At 42.0% G+C, this 21,501-nt stretch overlaps 1 protein-coding gene across 1 annotated transcript in view; it reads left to right on the top strand.

Moving 5' to 3' along the window:
* RNF207 (ring finger protein 207) overlaps positions 1-21,501 on the top strand; it is a 78,852-nt gene that overhangs the window by 15,616 nt on the left and 41,735 nt on the right. The window contains exons 4-8 of the mRNA XM_063437201.1: positions 5,130-5,274; positions 7,276-7,357; positions 13,146-13,221; positions 14,100-14,225; positions 19,303-19,349. Of these exons, the coding sequence (XP_063293271.1) occupies positions 5,130-5,274; positions 7,276-7,357; positions 13,146-13,221; positions 14,100-14,225; positions 19,303-19,349 (476 nt within the window). The remainder of the gene's footprint in view (positions 1-5,129; positions 5,275-7,275; positions 7,358-13,145; positions 13,222-14,099; positions 14,226-19,302; positions 19,350-21,501) is intronic.

Here is a 21,501-nt window from a genome sequence, read left to right as displayed (position 1 = left end):
ATCTTCACACTTATCAACAAAAGAGTCGACGATACGGATCGTTTGTAGCTGCACAACATTAGAGTCACCCCATGGGGTGCTGTATCTAAATTAACTTAGTCTTTGATGGATAGGTTTGGCTAACCAAGTTGGCCACGCTACGTAACATTACCGTTCCAGCTGAGAGGCGTAGTAACAACTGCAACAAGTTATTTTATGTAATCGGATAGAGAGAATGGAACTGAATCCCTCTCTGAACATACTTTCTGTATAGATATGTACTATGCTTGCACTGTATTCATGCATCAAGTTATTACTACGGGTCAACGACACCTGACCTTATCCTACTCACGATTCTGTTGGTCAGCACCGGACATACACGCTAATACCATCTATGATCAGACCCATGTGGGTCATACCATGTCATGACACAACGCGACACACTCTCACACTTCTTAACGATGACCGACGATATTAACCGCTAATAGCTACACAACTCCAGGGACACTTCACACACTCATATGTCTATATTGATATGGTTCACGGAGGACTGGGTTGGTCAAATACGGTATTCACAAGATATAATGTTACCATTTCAGCTGGGAAATGTGTCCAAAATTACATTGTGATTGGATGTAAACTGTTATTGCTAATGACACTGACTCTGACACTGACACGATTACATGCTTTTTATGGCTATTTACTGCTATTACATTGTACTTATACATACTGTCATTACTGCGGGCCTGCGAGCCCAAAATTAGTCTTGTTCACGCTTTAATAAAAACTGATTATTCAAAAAAAAAAGATAAGAACCATTCGGCCCATCTAGTCTGCCCAATTTTCTAAATGCTTTCATTAATCCCTGGCTTATCTTATAGTTAGGATGGCCTTATGCCTATCCCACACATGCTTAAACTCCTTCTCTGTGTTAACCTCTACCACTCCAGCTGGAAGACTATTCCATGCATCCACTACCCTCTCAGTAAAGCAATACTCCCTGATATTATTTTTAAACCTTTGCCCCTCTAATTTACGACTATGTCCTCTTGTTGTGGTAGTTGTTCTTCTTTTAAATATAGTCTCCTCCTTTACTGTGTTGATTCCCTTTATGTATTTAAATGTTTCTATCATATCCCCCCTGTCTTGTCTTTCCTCCAAGCTATACATGTTAAGATCCTTTAACCTTTCCTGGTAAGTTTTATCCTGTAATCCATGAACCAGTTTGGTAGCCCTTCTTTGAACTCTCTCTAAAGTATCAATATCCTTCTGGAGATACGGTCTCCAGTACTGCGTACAATACTCCAAGTGAGGTCTCAACAGTGTTCTGTACAATGGTTTAAGCACCTACCTCTTTCTACTGCTAATACATCTCCCTATACAGCCAAGCATTATGATAGCATTTCCTGCTGCTCTATTACATTGTCTGCCTACCTTTAAGTAATCAGAAATAATCACCCCTAAATCCCTTTCCTCAGATGTTGAGGTTAGGACTCTATCAAATATCCTATACTCTGCCCTTGGGTTTTTACATCCAAGATACATTATCTTGCACTTACCCACATTAAATGTCAGTTGCCACAACTCTGACCATTTTTCTAGTTTACCTAAATCATTTGCCATTTGGCTTATCCCTCCTGGAACATCAACCCTGTTACATATCTTAGGATCATCAGCAAAATAGCTTGGTTGAAACATCTAAGTGCTGCTCCCCTTTACAGGTCCTGGGCACACTCCCCTGTGCAGGTCCTGGGCACACTCCCCTGTGCAGGTCCTGGGCACACTCACGCCAACAGCATCCACCAGCTGGCTCACTGCACTTTACTGAGGGGTTAAAAAAAAGTGTATTCTTGTGATTTCTGAGCACCCTTGATGCTTTGTTTCCTGCACAGGATACACTCCCAGAGACATCACTAGCTCCCACCTGCATGGCTTAAAGTTTTACTCCCATGCTCCCACAGAGGGCTTAGTAACAACTTTTCCCCATCACTATACCAAAGGGCTATAAACTGGACATGGCAAGACCCCTTATTCTTCTGACCAGAGATCCAATGTGATAACAAGAAATTGCCGCATAGAATCGATAATATGTCCCGAGGGAGTAGGGAGGGATCTGTCCGGGTCGGGAGATCTTGATGTAGTGATGGCCTTTCAGTTTATAACTAACTGGGACCCCGAACAGTTTATTTGTCAGAACCCCAAGCTTTGGACTGCGTGACTTACTGCCTGTCACAAAGCTGAGGGGGATTGGGGCTGAGTTCCACACTCCTAGCATAGTCCTAACCCAATATGGGGGAGCATAAGAGAATAGCTCAATGTGCCAAGCTTATAGCTCGTATGCTAACTGAGAGGCCTCTGTGTGCCAGCTGGGCACGCATGCCATAGGTTCGCCATTGCTAGTTTTGTAAATAAAGCCCCAATGAAAACATGCATGCATTTAGTTATGCATTTTTTTCTTTGGGAATATATCTAAAAGTAGCTTGCAAAATCTGTAAATATTTTGTCTGCAGCATTTGCAAGCCCACCCCTTATAACCCAGCCCAAATTTTCTGTGGCCATCCAATCACAGACTTTCCAGTGCAGCTCAATGAGAAGTATTTGCAAGGCAAGGTTTATTATGTGAGATGAAGTGGCCTGGGTGACTTTAGTGGTCCTTTAAATATCTCCTCCAGTACTTGCATTGGTCAGAAGGAGGTGGACAATGTTCTTGGAAAAGCTTTGGATGTATATCGGTAAAGAGTATGAGTAGGAATTGCATTTTACCAAAAGTTGGGAAATATTTCATTAGCACCATGGCATCTAAACTAATTTAAATGTTTTTTAATTCTTTATTTAAAGCGTGCATGAGTATAACAGACATGTGTGCGTAACCACAACGGTTGTCGTACACATCACATAAAGCAAAGATTTATAAACATGTGGTATTAAAGGCTAGGCACATTTTTATTTTTTATGAAGAAGATTACTACGTATATTCTGGTCTAGGCTAGCATTTCTTTTTTTTTCTTTTTTTATTTTTGTAGTGCACGTAAAGTTTACAAGCAGTTTTGAGGTGCCCCAAGAGCAGTCCTCAGGCATTTTCCTCGCTGAACATGCGGGACAAATGAAATACAGGCACAATTTTTATAATATTGGTATGCTCAGTTAAATGGGTAATTTTCCAAACAATGCTGTCTAGTATCTGTGAGGAGAGCAACTAATTAAACATCCAGTGGTTAGCTTATGTAATTCTCGTGTTAAGCTTAATAAAGAAAATAATAATAAAATAGCCATGCTTTTAACGTAAATTATAGACTAAAGCTCAAAACATATTAGCAGTATGCACAGTGATAACATATTATCGGTATTAGTATGCGTATAGTTTTGAGTATCAGAGATTAGCTCACTTGTGCTTATGGTGTGATATACATGTCTCGTGTTAATCATAATAATATGAAATAATAAAATAGTGAACTTAGGTTGTGGATGTCGTCATTTGTTAGGCAGACTGATAAACAGAAAGACCTTAAACTTTGCCAATTAAATTATACAGTTGTCTGATAACACAAGAAAAAGGAAGTCGGCTAGCTGTAACAAGACTCGAGCCGGTAGACATTTTACTTGTAAGGTCTGGCTAAACAAGATGGCGAAGGTTACTAACATGTTAGGCTCAATGCGATTGAACAAGCTTTTAGGGCTCTCTAATTGCACAATAGGTGGTGCAAGCTATAATTAAATAAAGTAAACCTGAGTGTATCAGTACAGAAGTTAAGAGCCTGAAAAACAAGCGCTAACAAAAAAGAAAATGTTCAGGCAATGGGTGACATTTTAAAACCTTTGTGCTTGCCGGCAGACAATTTGAATCTTCTCGGCGTCTCGACTCGGCTTAGTGTAATCATCCGCCTGGGTATCAATGGGTGAGTATAGAGCAGTATAGCAGTAAGTCCTGAGGGGGGCACGGGTACCTCGCTCGGGGGCATGAGGTACTGTTAGCCGATGCCTCGGCTCGGTAGGTCCGTACTGTCCCTGGGGTTCTTCGGTTGTTGGCCTCGGTGCCTTGCCTTGTAGAGTCCTGCTTGTCTGGTATGGATGGAGACAGCTAGACAGTCGCTTAGGGCTGTGATGACGATGAGGAAGTTCATCCCTCGAGCTTGTGTCAGAGTGCTGGTCTGTTCGCTGCAGGCCCGGTGATCCCCGGTTGTCTGCTGCTTCCCAGGTTTGGGTCTCTCGCTTGAGTTCCGTCTTTTCTGGGTAGTGCCGCGGTGTCTCGGATGTGGGAATCCCCTCTTGCCCTGGAGCTGTGGGAGAGCTGGCGCTCGCAGGCCACGAGCCTGGGAACCTTCGTGGTCCAGGATCGGCGCTTTCGGGTTGTAGCAGGGAGGTAGATCAGGTCGCTTGTGGTGTCGTCTTACCCCTCTCCGCTTATGTGGCCAGCGCCTCTGGGGTACTCCCCATCTTGCTCTCTGCCCAGGAGGGCTCAGGATGTGGGGGATAGTTGCAGGGATCTTAGAGTTGCCCTGAGGAGGACTCCCATTCTTCCGTCCGCCTTCGGCTCTTACCCTTGTGGGTAGCGGTGGGCCATGTGTCGCAGGCTGTATGCGTGCCTGTAGTTTGGCCCAGAAGCGTTCGAAGATTAGTGTGATGGAGTCTGTTGCGCAGTCCCCGGTGTCCCCTGCATCCGGAGGCCGCTGTCGCTTGTCCGCCATCTTGGGCGCTCCCGTCCCCTTGTCTCTTATGGTGGTCGGTGTGCCATTCTTTTGATGTAGGGTTCGGGGCAGCCCTCCTGGTGGGGACCGGGATATCCCCCACCGGTCCATAGGGGGGGGGTGCATGTTTTGCACTCGCTTGTCAGTGTTGGGATCCGGCGGGAAGGCGGCCGTCCTTCCCCCCCTGAGTCCACTAGGCCTCAGTTCGTTGCCACGGTTCCCGGTCGTGTCTGTCTTCAAGATTGGTACCGGCATATTCACGGATGCTTCCCCCAGCTTACTGGCAGGTTTGTAGGGGAATCGTAGCAGTCGGTTTCCGATTATCTGTAGAATTTGGGCCTATTCTGCAGGAGCTCATGCAATGTGCTTCCATTCAGCTTGCCTGCTTAGCTCCGCCCCCCTAATTTTAATGTTTTATAGAATGTTTTCGTTATAATAAAATGTTTCTTTGACTCTCTTTCCTAGGATGGAGACATGATGTTTTATTGCAACACTTGCAACCAGCCACTGTGTGTCAAGTGCAGAGATGAAACACATAAAGCAAAAATGTTCTCCCGTCATGAGATAGTTTCACTGTCGAAACATGCAAAAGACATACATAAAAAATGTTGTAAGTATATCAGTAACCTAAATATACAGCTAATAGTGGGAACTCCAAAACCCAAATATAGTTAAGTACTTTAAGGGGGGGGGGGGGGCGGAGGGGGCAATATTTGGGGATAATATGCATTTACAATCTTTTCTATAGTACATATATATAAATTACACTTTTTGGCAGTGCTGTACGGTATTATAAAGTGGGGAAGTTAACAATAAATGAGACCATTACAAATTGTACTGGAAAAATAGATTGAGGACCCTGCTCAAAAGAGTTTACAATCTAGAGGAGGTGGGGTATATAAACACAATAGGAAGAGTACCGTTGGGATAGCATCCAAGCAACAGGGTGAGAAAATAGCAGAATTGGAAGGTGAGATTGGAATGTGGCCCTCAAAGAGAGTGAGAGATCGGTATGTGAAATAACAGTTCCTCTGGCAGGCCATAGGCTATTCTGAATAGATGGGTTTTAAGGGACTTCTTAATTGATTGAAGCCTATAGTTTTATTGAACTGGAGCCACACAAGAGAAGTCCTGCAAGCAGGGACAGTGCGTCCATAAGGCGGCACAAGCAGTCACCTTAGGACGGACCGGCCTGGGGGGCACTAGATTAGAGTGACCAGCAGGAAGGAAGCGCACAGCACTCCCTCCTACCAGACACTCATTGTAGTGTGGCCGAGCGGAGCGGACCGTGGTACAGGAGCTTCAGTTTCCTTACCTGGCTGGACTCACTGAGAGAGCACTTCCTTTCACTTCCTTTAAACTGAAGCTCCTGTACCGTGGTTCGCTCCACTCGGCCACGCTACAAAAAAGGTAAGAGGCACACCGGGGAGTGGAGGGGGAGGAACACTAAGGGGGGAGGGAGGGGCACGGACCAAGAGGGGGAGAGATATGGGCTTAAAGGGACACTATAGTCACCAAAACAACTTTTAGCTTAATGAAACCGTTTTGGTGTATTGGACATGTCCCTGCAGTCTCACTGCTCAATTCTCTGCCATTTAGGACTTAAATCACTTTGTTTATGAACCCTAGTCACACCTCCCTGCATGTGACTTTCACAGCCTTCCTAAACACTTCCTGTAAAGAGTCATCTAAAGTTTATCCTTTCTTTATTGCAAGTTCTGTTAAATTTAGATATTCTTATCGCCTGCTCTGTTTATAGCTTGCTAGACCCAGCAAGAGCCTCCTGTATGTGATTAAAGTTCAATTTACAGAGCAAGAGATACAATTGTTTCAGGTAAACTATAAGCGAAAACAGTTTTGTTTCATGCAGGCTGTGTCAATCAGAGTCAAGGGAGGTGCGACAAGGGCTGCATAAGCAGAAACAAAGTGATTTAACTCCTAAATGGCAATTAATCAAGCAGTAAAACCTGAGTAGCATGATCTGTACACTAAAACTGCTTCATTAAGCTAAAGTTGTTTAGGTGACTATAGTGTTCCTTTAAGCCGTGTTGTGTTTAAAGACTGTATTATAGTGCACCAATCTCTTATTTTTTTATGCATGTAGTGCAAAATAAATTCTAATTTGTGTTCTTCATTAAAGGTTACCCATGAAAGCATGGTTTTGATTTGATATTTAAATATTTTATTTTTACTTCTAACCTTCAAACTTGATACAGCTACAGCTGGTAGCATTCTAAACTCCAGATAATTATAAAAACTAAATATATTTGTGATCTGTTTATACTACTTTTTCTCATTGAGACATTGTTTATTTTAGGATTGTATATTTTTAAGGTCATGTATAAAATGTTCTTGTTAATATTCTTGTTTGTATTAAGCACACTGTACATATTTTGATTCTACTAAAACTTTCTTCCAAAAGGACTATGAAAGACACAAAGAAAATGCACAAGACCATTTATGAATATTTAGAACATTTTATGATAAATAATAGCTTACTAATTTCTACCCAACTTCTATTTTGACATAATTTGCCTTTTCATCAATAGTTCAACTTTAAATTTCCAAATTGTATTTAATCATTTTTAAATATGCTTTCTCTTCTTTTCAGCACTGCATGAGGAGCCATATATCATGTTTTCCACTGAGAAGAAATCCATGCTTTGTATTAATTGCTTCCGTGACATGCAAGTGTGAGTTGATTTTATTGCATGATACCAAAGCATCCATATGTACGGCAGGTTGTTATTGTAGTCAAGGAGTTCAACTAGAAATCTGGTAGTTTCATCAAAACCTTTATTAAATGAAGTGATCCATGTTATTGAAAGTGTTTGAATACCCCCTACTCTCACTATGTGGGGCATCGATGAATAAACAATATACCGGCAGGGAGTTACATATGCCACCCTTGTTACAACGTCCCAGTTGTTTGTGGTATTTGTGGCAGGGTAGGAAAATAGTTTTAATGATTGGTAATATGAGGATTTATAGGTGGGTGGTGGAATTGGGTGTACTTTGGCTTCACCTGGTTCACTGGGTTAAGACTTGTTTCACTTGCCCCTTCACCTCCCACTGGGGGATGAGAATGGTTTGTGCTGCTGTTATTACATTGACAGACCACTGTGTGGTTCCCTTTTATATTAAGGGGCTGCACATAAGTTAAAGGGGTTTTGTAAGGTGATATGTTTTTTTTTGTGTGTGTTGGTGGGTTGATTTCACATATAGAGCAGCACATTATTAATAATTGTATTGGCATTTACATAGCACACACATATTCTGCAATACTTTATGATTCTAGAATAGGAATATTTTGACAACAAGTAATTGAATATAAAAGAGACAAGAGGTGAAAAAGCCCATGCTCAAACAAGCTTACATTAAGAACAATCTATCCGACAGACTGGCAAGGGACCTTTGTAAAGTTTTTCTGATCCCAATTACATGGAGTATTAATTAAGTTTAGTAAAACACCGCCACCCCCCACTTTACCTGGCAACTATCACATAAGACCAGGATAGACACCCCGTAATCCAACCCCCCGATCCCAGTAACTCCCCCATAACCACCCGACCTACCACCCACCCCCCCCCCCACCTCGGAGTCCTTCCAGATGGAGCGACCGAGAGCCCCAAGGCCCCCCTCGCCCCAGAGCTCACGCCACACCAGGGACACCCTCACTGACACAACACCACAACATCTACACACACCCAGGCCAGAGCCAATCTCCTGCATCTCCATCAACTGCAAGGGACTAAACAACCCAGCTAAGAGACACCAAACATTAGCCTGGCTACCAGAACGAAGGCAGACATAATTCTCCTCCAGGAAACACATTTTGAAACAAAAAAGCCCATCCCGCTTACCAACAAAAACTACAAACAATGCTACCTGGCAAATTCACCCCAAGGCAAACAGAATGGGGTAGCTATCATGATCCACAAAAAATGCCCGATCACAATCTCAAACAGCCTCCCAGACCCCCAAGGGAGATACCTAACCGTTACGGGACACCTCGCCAACCACAAATACGCGATCACCACAGTCTACGCCCCGAACTTACCCGACTCAACTTTTTGGACGGCGCTACGCACACAATTAAAACTGTTCCCTTCCCACCACACCATTCTAGGTGGAGACCTCAATGCAGTCTTCACCCCTTCCATAGACCGGCAAAAAACAAGGAGTAATAAAACACACACACCCCCTACTAGGAAGAACGACACACTCCTTATGGAGTTCGCCACCCAAACTGGATTACAAGACATATGGAGACTCCAGCACCACGCAACCCCGGATTTTACCTTTTTCTCACACCACACTCCTCTTACTCCAGAATAGACCTATTCTTAATATCCCCCTCACTGGTGCCCCACACACGATCCACCTTGATTGGCTCAATCACCTGGTCCGACCATGCCGAATTCTCCCTCCATATAGACAAACCCCACATGGCCAAAGCATGGACCTGGAGACTGAACCCCACACTCCTACACAATCCCCAAATCAGACAGACCATCCAACAAGAGCTCACAAACTACTTCGTGACCAACATTGGATCAGTCCCATCCACGAACACACTGTGGGCAGCCCACAAGACAATAATAAGAGGAACGATAATCAAAGCGGCCAGCACTCACAGAAAACAAGTACTCCATGAACTAGAACACCACCTGACCTCCCTACGAACACTTGAAGTCAAACACAAACATACCCCCTCCCAACCATTACTGGACCAAATTTAATCCCACCAACAAGCAATAAAAATCTACATGACTAAAGACGCTCATAAGGCACTACAATGGACTAAACAACTTTATTATGAGAAATCCAACAAGTCGGACACCCTCCTAGCACGCAGACTTCGACAAAAATCACTTCACAAACACATCGACAAAATCACCTCACCTGGGGGCCGAACCCACAACGACCCTGACCAAATAGCCTCCATATTCGCCGAGTACTTTACCAAATTATACAACCACAGCCCCAACCATACCCTAGCACACCCGACATTAGGACAAGAAATACATAACTTCCTTTCAAAAATCCCCCTCCCAGCGCTTACAAACCAGGAACGGGACTCTCTCGCGTCCCCAATCACCGAAGAAGAAATAGCCCTCACGATAAAACACACAAAACCTAACAAAAGCCCAGGTCCCGATGGCTTCACAGGCCTCTACTACAAAACATTTAGCACCATACTGATTCCCCATCTGACCACACTCTGCAATTCAATAATGGAAGGCAAACCGGTACCACCGGAAATGCTCAAAGCCAACATCTGCCTTATCCCCAAACCGCACAAAACACATCTAGACCCTGGACACTACCGCCCAATATCCCTCCTCAACACTGACATTAAGATCCTTGCGAAAACACTGGCCAACAGAATACAACGACTCCTCCCAAAACTCGTACACCCAGACCAGGTGGGATTTATCCCCAACCGCCAAGCCTGTGACAATACCAGACGCACAATAGACTTAATATGGAGAGCCCAACACAAGAACACCCCCACCCTACTACTCTCAATGGACGCAGAAAAAGCGTTTGATCGCTTGCTCTGGCCCTTCCTATTCAGCACTCTACAAAAATTCCACTTCCCCGACACTCTCATCAAGGCCCTCACAACCCTATACTCCAACCCCACGGAAGCTGTCCTACTCCCCAACACCAACCCACATGAGTTCATAATAAAAAACGGGACCAGACAAGGCTGCCCGCTCTCCCCACTCCTATTTGCCCTCTCCCTAGAACCCCTTCTCCAACTCATCCACACCACCCCCAAAATCCAGGGCCTCAAGGTTCAGCAGGACGAATATAAGATCGCAGCATACGCAGATGAAATCCTCCTAACTCTCACGGACCCTACCCCCCCTTCTCATACTCCTTCAAGAGTATGCCCACCTCTCAGGATACAAACTGAACCTGGATAAAACAGAAGCCCTCCCCCTCAACGTACCACAACCACTCCTGACCCAAATAATCCGCTCACACCCATTCCGATACAACCAACAAAGCATTCACTACCTAGGCACACACATTCCAGCAGATCTATTCAAAACATATTCACTAAACTACACCCCACTGATCGAAAGAGCCTTGTCAGACCTACAAAGATGGCAACCCATGCACATATCCTGGCTGGGCAGAATCGCATCCATAAAAATGAATCTCCTGCCCAAATTCTTATACTTGTTCCAGACCCTACCCATCCCCATCTCTAGATTGGACTTTAAAGCCCTCCAATCAAAAATGGACAAATTCATCTAGGCGGACAAAAGACCACGGATTAAACGGATAACAATGTACAAAACAGTGAAAACCGGGAGCCTAGGTCTCCCCAACCTCATGCAATACTACCAAGCGGCCCAGCTAGCCCAAGTGCAACACCTCCACTCCCCCCGGGAACAAAACTCTGGGTAGACCTGGAACACGACCTTCTAGGCAGAGACCATCCCTCCCTCCTCTTTTGGCTCCCCAAAAATGACAGACCAGATCTCCCCCCGACTACGCCTGCTCTAACCACATCCCTACAAGTCTGGGACAGGACCAACGCACGATACCCCCTCATAAACTCCCCGTCACCACTCATCCCAATCCTCAGAAACAAACGTTTCCCCCCAGGCATGACTCCACAAGACTACGCACATTATGAGGACAACGGACTAACCAGACTTAGAGACTTCTACAGAAAACAACAACTGATACCATTCCCAGAACTCCCGTGTACCACACCACTGAACACATTCGACCACTTTCGATATCTACAACTACGCAGCTTCCTAATAGAACCCCAGAATACGAAAACAGCAAACACAAAACTCACACGATTCGAGACAACTTGCCTACAAGCCCCCACACACAAAGGACAAATCTCCTCGATATACTCCCAACTAAACGCCAATTCCCCAACAGACATACTCACCTACACGAAGGCCTGGGAAAGAGACATAGGCCCACCAGAAAACCCAACAGTCTGGGCAAGCATATGGGAAGCAACCACCTCACTTACCATATGCGTTAATCATAAGGAACAGGCGTACAAAACCATGCTCAGATGGTACCTGACACCGCTAAAACTCAAACAAATGAGAATAGCCCACACAGACACGTGCTGGAAAAAATGCGGCCACCAAGGCACCTACTTCCACATGTGGTGGCAATGCCCACACAGCTCTCACCTCTGGACGGCGGTTGCCAACCTCATCTCCAGAATATTGCACAAGACCATACCCATGGACCCCTGGACATGGCTACTCTCAAAACCCCTACCTCAACTACTGAGAGCACAAAACAAGCTAGTGGTGAAAATAGCTCTCGCCACCAGACGCACCATAGCGGAGCAATGGGGCAACCAAAACACGCCTACACTAACAAAGATGATCCCAAAATCCGAAGAAACCATGGAAATGGACAAACTCTCAGCAATACTACACGACACGACAAAACACTTCCACAAAATCTGGGACCCCTGGATTATGAGACACCTAGTAGGGATATAGAACTCGGGCCGGGGCGAGCGGCCGCTCCAAGACTCTTTTCCACCCCCCCTCCCCTCACCATCGTGACACCTTACCCCCCACACACAAACTTCCCATAATAAACGTGAAAATAAATATACCCACTGAAAACCCTGTAGAATCCAAGAAGACAGAGGACACACTAACCACCCCCAAACCAACAGACCAAGCCGCGACAGACACCACAAACACATCACTAACGCAACCAGGACGACACTACCATCGAAAGCAACCAACGGAAACTCACACAATTTTGCAACATAACGGACCATACGGTCAAACAGAAACGCACACCCTACACACTACTGAAGACTGACAAACACCACAAGACAACTAGAACACCAATTCTGCATAATGCAGAAAAAAAAAAAGCAATGGAAGAGACAAACATATGCTAGTTTAACAAATAGCTTGTTCATGCTATAGTTTACGCCTGATTATTCAAACAAGATGGTCATCATAACACAGCATCACAGGCTGTTGCAAATGTTTATACCATGTTGGTTTCTTTTTTTTTTCTCTTTTTGTTTAATTTTTAATTTTTATTCTTATGCTCAAACTCTACATGTCAACGATATCAGGATGTCTCAAGCCAGATCGTTTACAAACAAATAGATGTCGTTTAGACATGTCTGCATAGCATATTACATTTAAAAACAAAACAAAAATTGTGCAAAATCTACCAGGCCACTGTTTAATCTATGTTCAAATATGTATGTACGCTGTTGTGGCGTGTAACTGCGCATTGTACTGTCTTGCACAACAAAAAGAAAGAATAAAAAAAAAAAAAAAAAAGTGTCTTTGTCTGATAAGCACTTGGTGCTTTCTGCCCAAAGCATCTCTGCACATTTTTCAGCCACTTAAAGCTTAAAAAAAGCAATCTGCACTTCTCTTTGATGTACTTGAAGAAAATTACAATAAACTTGTGACTAGCTCATGTTTTTTGCATATTTTATAGAGAGAGCCGTGCTCACTGCATTGATATTGAAACTGCCTACATGCAGGGATGTGAGAAGTTGGATCAAGCTGTCATGGTAGGTTAAAAGCTCATTTAAAATGCTCAAACATACTGGACTTACATTATTAAAGAGGCGCACAAACCCAGGGCAATTTTGAAAAAAAGATTGTGCATCCAATCACAATGGTGAGAGTATTGCAACAGTGAGAAATATGTATGTATGTATATATGTATGTATGTATGTATATATGTATGAATGTATGTATGTATATATGTATATGTAAAATAATAGATTAAATGTGTATCTTGTAATACCTTTTTTATTGGACTAACAGAATTTTGGAATGACAAGCTTTCAGGAGAACCTCCCTTTCTCAAGTCTAAAGCATTTCTGACAAGCATTTCAGAAGTGCTTTAGACTAGAGAAAGGGAGGTTCTCCCGAAAGCTTGTCATTCCAAAATTCTGTAAGTCCAATAAAAAAGGTATTACAAGATACAAATTTCATCTGTTATTTTATATCTGCATCACTGGACTAATGCGGCTACAATCTATTCTCTTTTGCTATTTCTCACTCTCTCTCTCTATAAAAAATAATTTCACTCTTTAACTGTAAGTGTCTCTATATTATTCTTGTTAAATTGTAGACTTATTCTAAGACTCAAGAGTGTGGATTTATTTTTACAAACACTAGACTTTGCACCCAGGCATCTACATATATACATTCTTACAGAGATAGAATACTTTGAATTTTCTGGAGTTGAAAATGTGGGTAAGGTACAACTTTGTATAATTTCAGTAAATCTTTTTCTTTAGTTCAAATGCTAGTAAATATACAAACTGATTAATTGCTAAATATACAAAAAAGAACAACAAAACCAAGGATTTTATTCACAATTGAATTAACAAAGACAACATACAGTGACAGGTTCTTTCCGTATATGTGTTTGTTATAGGCAGTTAAAGAACTACAGACGTCAACAAGGGAGGCAATTTTGCTTCTCAAAGCAATGATTGAAGAGGTGAGAAATAGTGCAGATTTAGAGGAGACCGCAATCAACAGCCTTTTCAGCAGTATGCAGGTACAGTATACTGTTTCCCTTTACAGTTCAATGACGTGTGCTTTGCATGGCATATAGTTACAAAGGTACACTCCCAATTGAGAAGCTGTAAAACTCCAAAAATGAAAGCTGACTTGGAAGTGCTTTACCTTATCACACAATTGCAGGTTAACCCCTTAAGGACCAAACTTCTGAAATAAAAGGGAGTCATGACATGTCACACATGTCATGTGTCCTTAAGGGGTTAAGGCCAAATACATTTAGTACACAAAGTCTAATACCTTAATGGACCAAAGCTAATATATTCAAATGTATAAAGTGCTCACCAACTGGAGTTACAGGAGCCCGACATTCAGGGAAGGTTAGTCCCACCAACCAACGATGGTCACCTAGAGAGATATTACCGGCTACCAGTATCCATGGTTGAATCCAAGATCAATAGCAGGAAATGCTGCTACAAAATTCAAAATGTTTAAAACGAATCTCCGTCATTACCATTTCTTTAATGAGGACGTTTTCCCAACATGTTTTTGTTTGTTATTTGATATATTTTGTATATATCTGTTTTTTGGGTTTTTTTGTGTGTTTTTTTTGTTGTTAATGAATACTTGATATCTATTGAGACTATGAATTGTTTAGTTATAATTTTCCTTTTTTCAACTATTACTGTTAATTTATGCACCTATTGATGGTTTTGGGTTACTGTACATCAGATTAAGTCCTGAATGGGTTAATAGCTTTCTTCCTTAATTAAGTGACTTCTGCCACTGGTGTTTAAACCTTCTGGTAGGTTGTCAGTCTCTTGAGCCTAAGATTAACTGCTATACAGCATTAAACAGGTTAAGCAGATAGTTTGGGATAATCTTTCATCTATCCATACATTTTTGCACATTTATTTGTGCTCTATGCAAAGGTGTCTGTTTATCTTTTTTTCAAAAATTTTCTGTGGAATGAAAGTTAGGTTTTAAACATTCTGAGTTTTGCAGTTGTATTTTCTTCTATCGTTCTGGGATACAACAATGGATACTGTTAGCCGGTAATCTCTTCTCTCATTTTATTGATTGTCATTATAAGGTCAAATCTATGCCACCAAATGTACAACTCTGTTCTTCGATAGCGAGGAGCCTTCCAATTGTTGTATTACAATACGAAATAAAATGTCTTTTCTATAGCTAGTTATTTCTAAAGCTGCAGAAACTGTTGTTGTACATGTGTGTTTTATTTTTTTATATGTTTAATACTAAAGTAGATTACTGAGTTAATTACCAGAATCTCATTTTCATATATGACTATGTATTATGCCTGCTCAAAAATGGAAATTCCATTAGTGTGCAGCTCTCTATAGCTAGGAATACATGGGGTATTATATGAGATTCTAGATGTTTGTACTAGTGGCCACTGAGTGATGCCACTGAATAAAATAGTCCTATAGTTTGTGGAAAGCCCAGTTCACTAGTGGTTAACACATGGTAGTACTAAATCTGGAAGTGCAGATTCCAAGGATGTGGATATCAGCTTTATGCCCATTAAGTGCAACATGTTTAGGGTTTACTCTGACTACTGATGCAGAAACCTCTTCTATCCTGTTATCAGTTTGTGTAGTACCAGCCACAATATCTTAATCTGTAATTTTCCTGGAAAAGTACCTGTATTCCCCAATAGAAATTTCCAACTGATTTGATTCTGCATGTAACGGTTATCCACTAGGTGTCAGCACAGTCCTACCAGCTTATGATTCGTTTTATATTATTATTTTTGTTTATTAGCATATGCTTGATTAAATGACTATTTTGAAACACAATTTCAACCTCCCTGGAAAAAAAAAGCTTCATTACTTGGGTAGAGGTTTTGTTTGATTGTTTGGATGATGTAATGAAAGATGGTGCTACTAAGATGTGTGCCCTCCTGATAATTGTTCACATGTTAAATGTACACTCACTTGGTCCTCCTTACTATTGGATCATAGGTTAAGGTGCTATGTAAAAGAATGCTGGCCTTTCCAGTGTGTCCTTTATTTACCTAAAAAAAAAAGTACAGTTTGTTTTCTTGATTTTGATGTAACAATTAGACATGTGCAATTCGTTTCGAATGTATATTCGGGCTAATTTCGTGAAATTCGCACATTCTGATGCTGCCGAATTTCCAAAGTTCCGAAATGACGAAGTTCAGTACTTCGGAAGTGCCGAACTGAACTGAATTGCCGAAGTTTGGAATTGCCGAAGAGAAAGGGAGGAAAATTACGTAAATGATGACAGGAATCTTGACCAATAAGCTAATTCCTGGCACTGGGAGCCCTATAGGTGTGTAAGAGGTTGTGGTGGCAGTCTGGGCACTGGGAGCCCTACAGATGCGTAAGTGGTTAGGGTTAGGGGTTGGAGTTAGGGTTAAGGTTGCCTAGGACTGCCACTACAACCACGTACTTGATATGTGCAATTAGTTTCATGCAATTTGGACATTCGGATGCTTATGAATGCCAGAATTGCCGAAGTTTCGAATTGCCGAAGTTCGGTAGTTCGGAGGTGCCGAGCTGAACCAAATACCATTGGTCCGAATTGCCGAAGCAGAAAATTTTTTTTCCTCATGCACATCCCTAGTAATAATACGGTATCTACGGGCAATGCCTTATCTGTAACTGAGGTCCAGAGCTTATACAAGAGTGGAGGCAGTATCTCAATTTCATACACCAAAGCTAGACTGACACCCAAACTTTGCAACTTCATACGATTCTGGACTCGATGCACCAGAATGTGATATCATACCCTGATGCCCTCTGCCTATTTTAACAGCTGTTGACTTTTAATTTAGCTGGAACTTTATCCTGTGTATATACTCACCGTAGAAGTAAATTATTCACTTTAGTCATCAGAATGAATTGTGTGCGTAAGAATTCTAAAGAAGCTGCCATAAAAACCAATGGATAGAGAGAGGAAATTAGGCAGACGTTTGTTCACTTCCATACTAATAAATGTGGGCTTTTTTAAGCCCCCTCCTTTACAGTAGCTGAAGCTTCCTATGAGATTATATCATTGTACACTGCCACTTTAATTAAATGGTATATTCAACTGCACTCAGAACCAAGCTACTGCAGATTAGCAGGGTTATTCACTAAAGAGAATGAGAAATAATAATTGTATCGCTGGTGGAGTGGCAAATATCAACCAATTAGGCTAGGTATTTCTAAAAATAACTTTTAATATAGCGATTAAGAGATGAAATAAGTCACCACAACAAAAAGGAAAACAAAATTCAAACAGAAATAATAATGTACATGTTTACAAAACAATTCTCCTGAGTGTAGCTATAATGTCTGTATATGAAAATCTGGTAGTTCTACCCAAATATAGGGATAATGAATACAGAGTAAGGTAGTACAGGGTGGAGCTTTGTGAGTTCAGAATAATAAAAAACCATCTGTCTCAGACCAAGAGTATAAGGAGAATAGAAAAAAATCTAAATCTAAACTCCAAACTAAGGGATAAGGGGAAGTCTCCCTCCCTTTTAGAAAGAAAAAAAAGTAGTATTTCATAATGTGCAGTGCTGCAATAAGAATGCTAAGATATCAGAAAATGCTTGTAATACAGGCTTGCTAGAGATAGGGCCACTAAAACAGTCCAGCAATGTAGTGGGAACAAAAAAGCAACATTGTATTAGCTAATAGTTGCTTTCAAACAATGTAGCCAATACATGTCTGGATCAATAGGGGTGAAAGCAGGGAGAGGTAAAGTAAATACTAACTCAATACTAATTATGTGCCTTCGAGGACACTCCATTACCCAAAATGCCTGTTACTCCTAAATGGATGTATAAGGAATGCCTCCCACCCCTAGAATCAATATAATGAAAGAAAGCTGGAGATTGTAATGATAGCTGTTTTTTTCCCCACCAATATATGGGGACAGGTATTAGTGAATTTCTGTAAACGCCATTATAAGCCGAGCATGAGCTCACTCGTGATACAGTGGCTATGAAGTGTGCTTGTCAGAACCCCTGACGCAAATCTGGCTCATCAGAGGGGAGTCAAAGTCCTGACCAGTCCCCTGACTGATTTGAGACCGTTCCTTTACACCAAATCTTTCCAGATCCTACGAATTTCAAGGTCGATGCTGGTGAACTTTCCTCTTTAAATTTGTAGGATCTGGCAAGATTTGGTGTAGAGGAATGGTTTCAAATCCCTTGCCATAATTTCTCCAACTCCATCAAGCATTATAGGAGAAAACTCAAAGCTGTTATCTTGGCAATGAGAGGTACCACAAAGTATGGACTAAAAGGGTATCAATAACTGTGCCACTCTTATATTCAATTTATTTTTATTTTTTTGGGTAGACCTGTGTTGTGTTTGCAATTGTTTGATATCCATGAGAGCAGAGTATTTTTTTGAACAGAAGATCAATGGTTAAACAACAGAGACCAACGTTCACTGCATTCTTTGCTTATATTACAAATATTAGTGGAGGGCACTGTACTTAACTTTAACCTCTTAAGGACACATAACATGTGTGACATGTCTTGATTCCCTTTTATTCCAGAAGTTTGGTCCTTATGGGGTTAAAGTGCTAACTTTATCTATTATGAACAGTCACAATATTCCTATTGCCATGCAATCATACTTTCCGCTGATATTATTTCCTGTAAAATTTGTGTTAACTCGGTTATATTTTCGTTATGGAATGAAAGGCTCACGTGTTATTGCACTTCAGTTGTTTTTTGCAATGGGCACTCCGGAAAAAATAAATTGTAAGTGTGACCAATGAGCATTCTCCTTGAGGGGATTAACCATCCCCTTCCAATGACCTTACACCAAAGCATAGTATTTCAAGGTGGCTGCTGCTCAGTTCGCTGCCAAGTTTTATAAGTGGGTGCAAACAGCCACAACCTTTGGAATAATCCAGGACAGTTGTCTAATTTCATTTCTCTAGGCCCTGAGACAAACTTGCCTTTTATGGTATTTGCAAAATCAACTAGTTACTCACAAATTTTTATTAAGGATAGAATGCTAGGAGGATGGTGGTCCTAAACCTAATTAATTAATTTGGATACCATGCATTAAGAATTATATAGTAAAGATTGATTTTTATTTTAATAATGCTTATGTCTTCAGGAAAAGCTAGAAGAGCGCAAGAAGATCCTGCTGAAAGCTGTGCAGTGGTAAGATTTATTGTTGCTATCAGTGTATGTGGATCCACTAATAACCATGCCGGCTGGTGAACTTTGAAATGGTTGGGGTGCCAGACTCCTCCCTATACATTACAGAGAGCTGAGCATAATATAACAATGCTTATACACTAAAACCAGCTGGGCACAACATATATATCTATAAAATACATAGAACTGAATACAATACATAGATGACCATACCACAAGCAGACCTGAAAAGATAATGATATAATACACAGAGGCACAGTACAAACTTACCTATACAATATGCAAAGAAAGGTGCAGGGAGGCAGCGCCTGTAGTGTTGTTCTCAGATCCAAGGTAGTATGTGAAATAAGCAGAGAGGACGTAATATAGTGTAGTATGTTATCAATTTTGGTTAGATATGAAAGAAAGAGATTGCACTTACAGTTTTCTGGAGCTTATGTTCAGCTCCAGCTTTGTGTGTGGATGGAACAATCCCCGTCTGTGGATATGGCGGTGGCTCCTTATGCTTGTTAGCAGGTGTTGCTCCTAGTGCTCTTAGTTGTTATACTGCAGTCTGACAGTAAGATTTCCTCAGTATACAGGAGAAAACTAAAAACAAAATATAGTGCTCTCTGTATGTATTGAATGGGATAAAAGAAAATAAAACAATATATACTTACAAACGGAGAGCAAATAAAGGTATTGCTCAATCCCAATGGGCTTAGGTGGGATAATCCCCACCAAGGATATCGCCGTGTGAGTCATCTGGATAAAAAGCTTCAAAGATAGGCCTGGAATCTTCAAGTAGTATAAAATAATCAACTTTATTTGGAGATAAAAAATATAAAACCAGGGGGAAAATCATAAGCCTAGCATCGCACTTGAAAAAAACTCAACTAGCAGAGTTAGCAACAGCCCTAACAAACCTTAGGACCCTAGAAACAAGCCACAAACAAAACCCCACGCAAGACATCCTCACAAAAATAACTGACTGCCGCACCGAAATTAAGAACTTCATGACCAGAGACACACACAAAGCCATGCAATGGACGAGACAAACCTACTATGAAAAATCTAATAAGGCCGACACCCTACTAGCCAGGAAACTGAGAAACAGGGTGGACCGAAAACAAATAGACACAATACTATCACCGGACGGCACCAAACACCACACGCCATCTAAAATTGGGGAGGTCTTCCAAAAATACTTTTCCACATTATACGACCACAGCCCCAACACCCGACTCCATCCCGAACTAACTAAACAAACCATAACCGAATACCTACAGAAGATACCCTTACCAGCCTTAAAAACGGAAGCAATATCCAAAATCGGCCAACCAGTCACCGTCGAAGAAATCGCCAAGGCTATCAAAAACACTAAACCCAACAAAAGCCCGGGCCCAGATGGCTTCACGGGACTATATTACAAAACCTTCCCTGCCATCCTCCTCCCCCACCTTTGCAACCTCTTTAACGCAATACTACAGGGAAACCCCATACCTCCCGACATCCTAAGAGCAAACGTGTGCCTCCTTCCCAAACCAAATAAAACCCACCTAGACCCAGGCCACTACAGACCGATCTCCTTACTTAACGTTGACTTAAAACTACTGACCAAGCTACTTGCAGACAGGATAAACCCCCACATACATAAACTTATACACCCTGACCAAGTGGGCTTCATACCCTTTAGACAGGCGTACGACAACACAAGACGGACCTTTGACCTCCTATGGACGACCTCACACAGACGAATCCCCACCCTATTCCTATCCCTAGATGCCGAAAAGGCATTTGACCGACTACTATGGCCTTTCCTTTTCGCCACCCTACACAAATTCCGGTTCCCAGACCCAATCTTGAATGCGCTCAACACTTTATATTCCGCACCGGTAGCAAACCTCCTCATCCCAAATGCTCAACCCCCCTCTTTTCGCATCTTCAACGGGACGAGACAGGGCTGCCCCCTCTCCCCACTCCTGTTCGCCCTTTCATTAGAACCCCTACTCCAGGCCCTACGCCTAGACCCAACAATAAAGGGAGTACACATCGGAGACGAAGACTATAAAGTGGCAGGCTATGCAGACGACCTACTCCTCTCCATCACAGACCCGACAAACTCACTCCCACCCCTACTACACACCATACATGAATACGCACAGGTCTCAGGCTA

The sequence above is a fragment of the Pelobates fuscus genome, chromosome 11 (assembly GCF_036172605.1).
Source record: "Pelobates fuscus isolate aPelFus1 chromosome 11, aPelFus1.pri, whole genome shotgun sequence".
Taxonomy (NCBI): Eukaryota; Metazoa; Chordata; class Amphibia; order Anura; family Pelobatidae; genus Pelobates; species Pelobates fuscus.
This window is presented reverse-complemented; position numbering and strand designations above follow the sequence as displayed.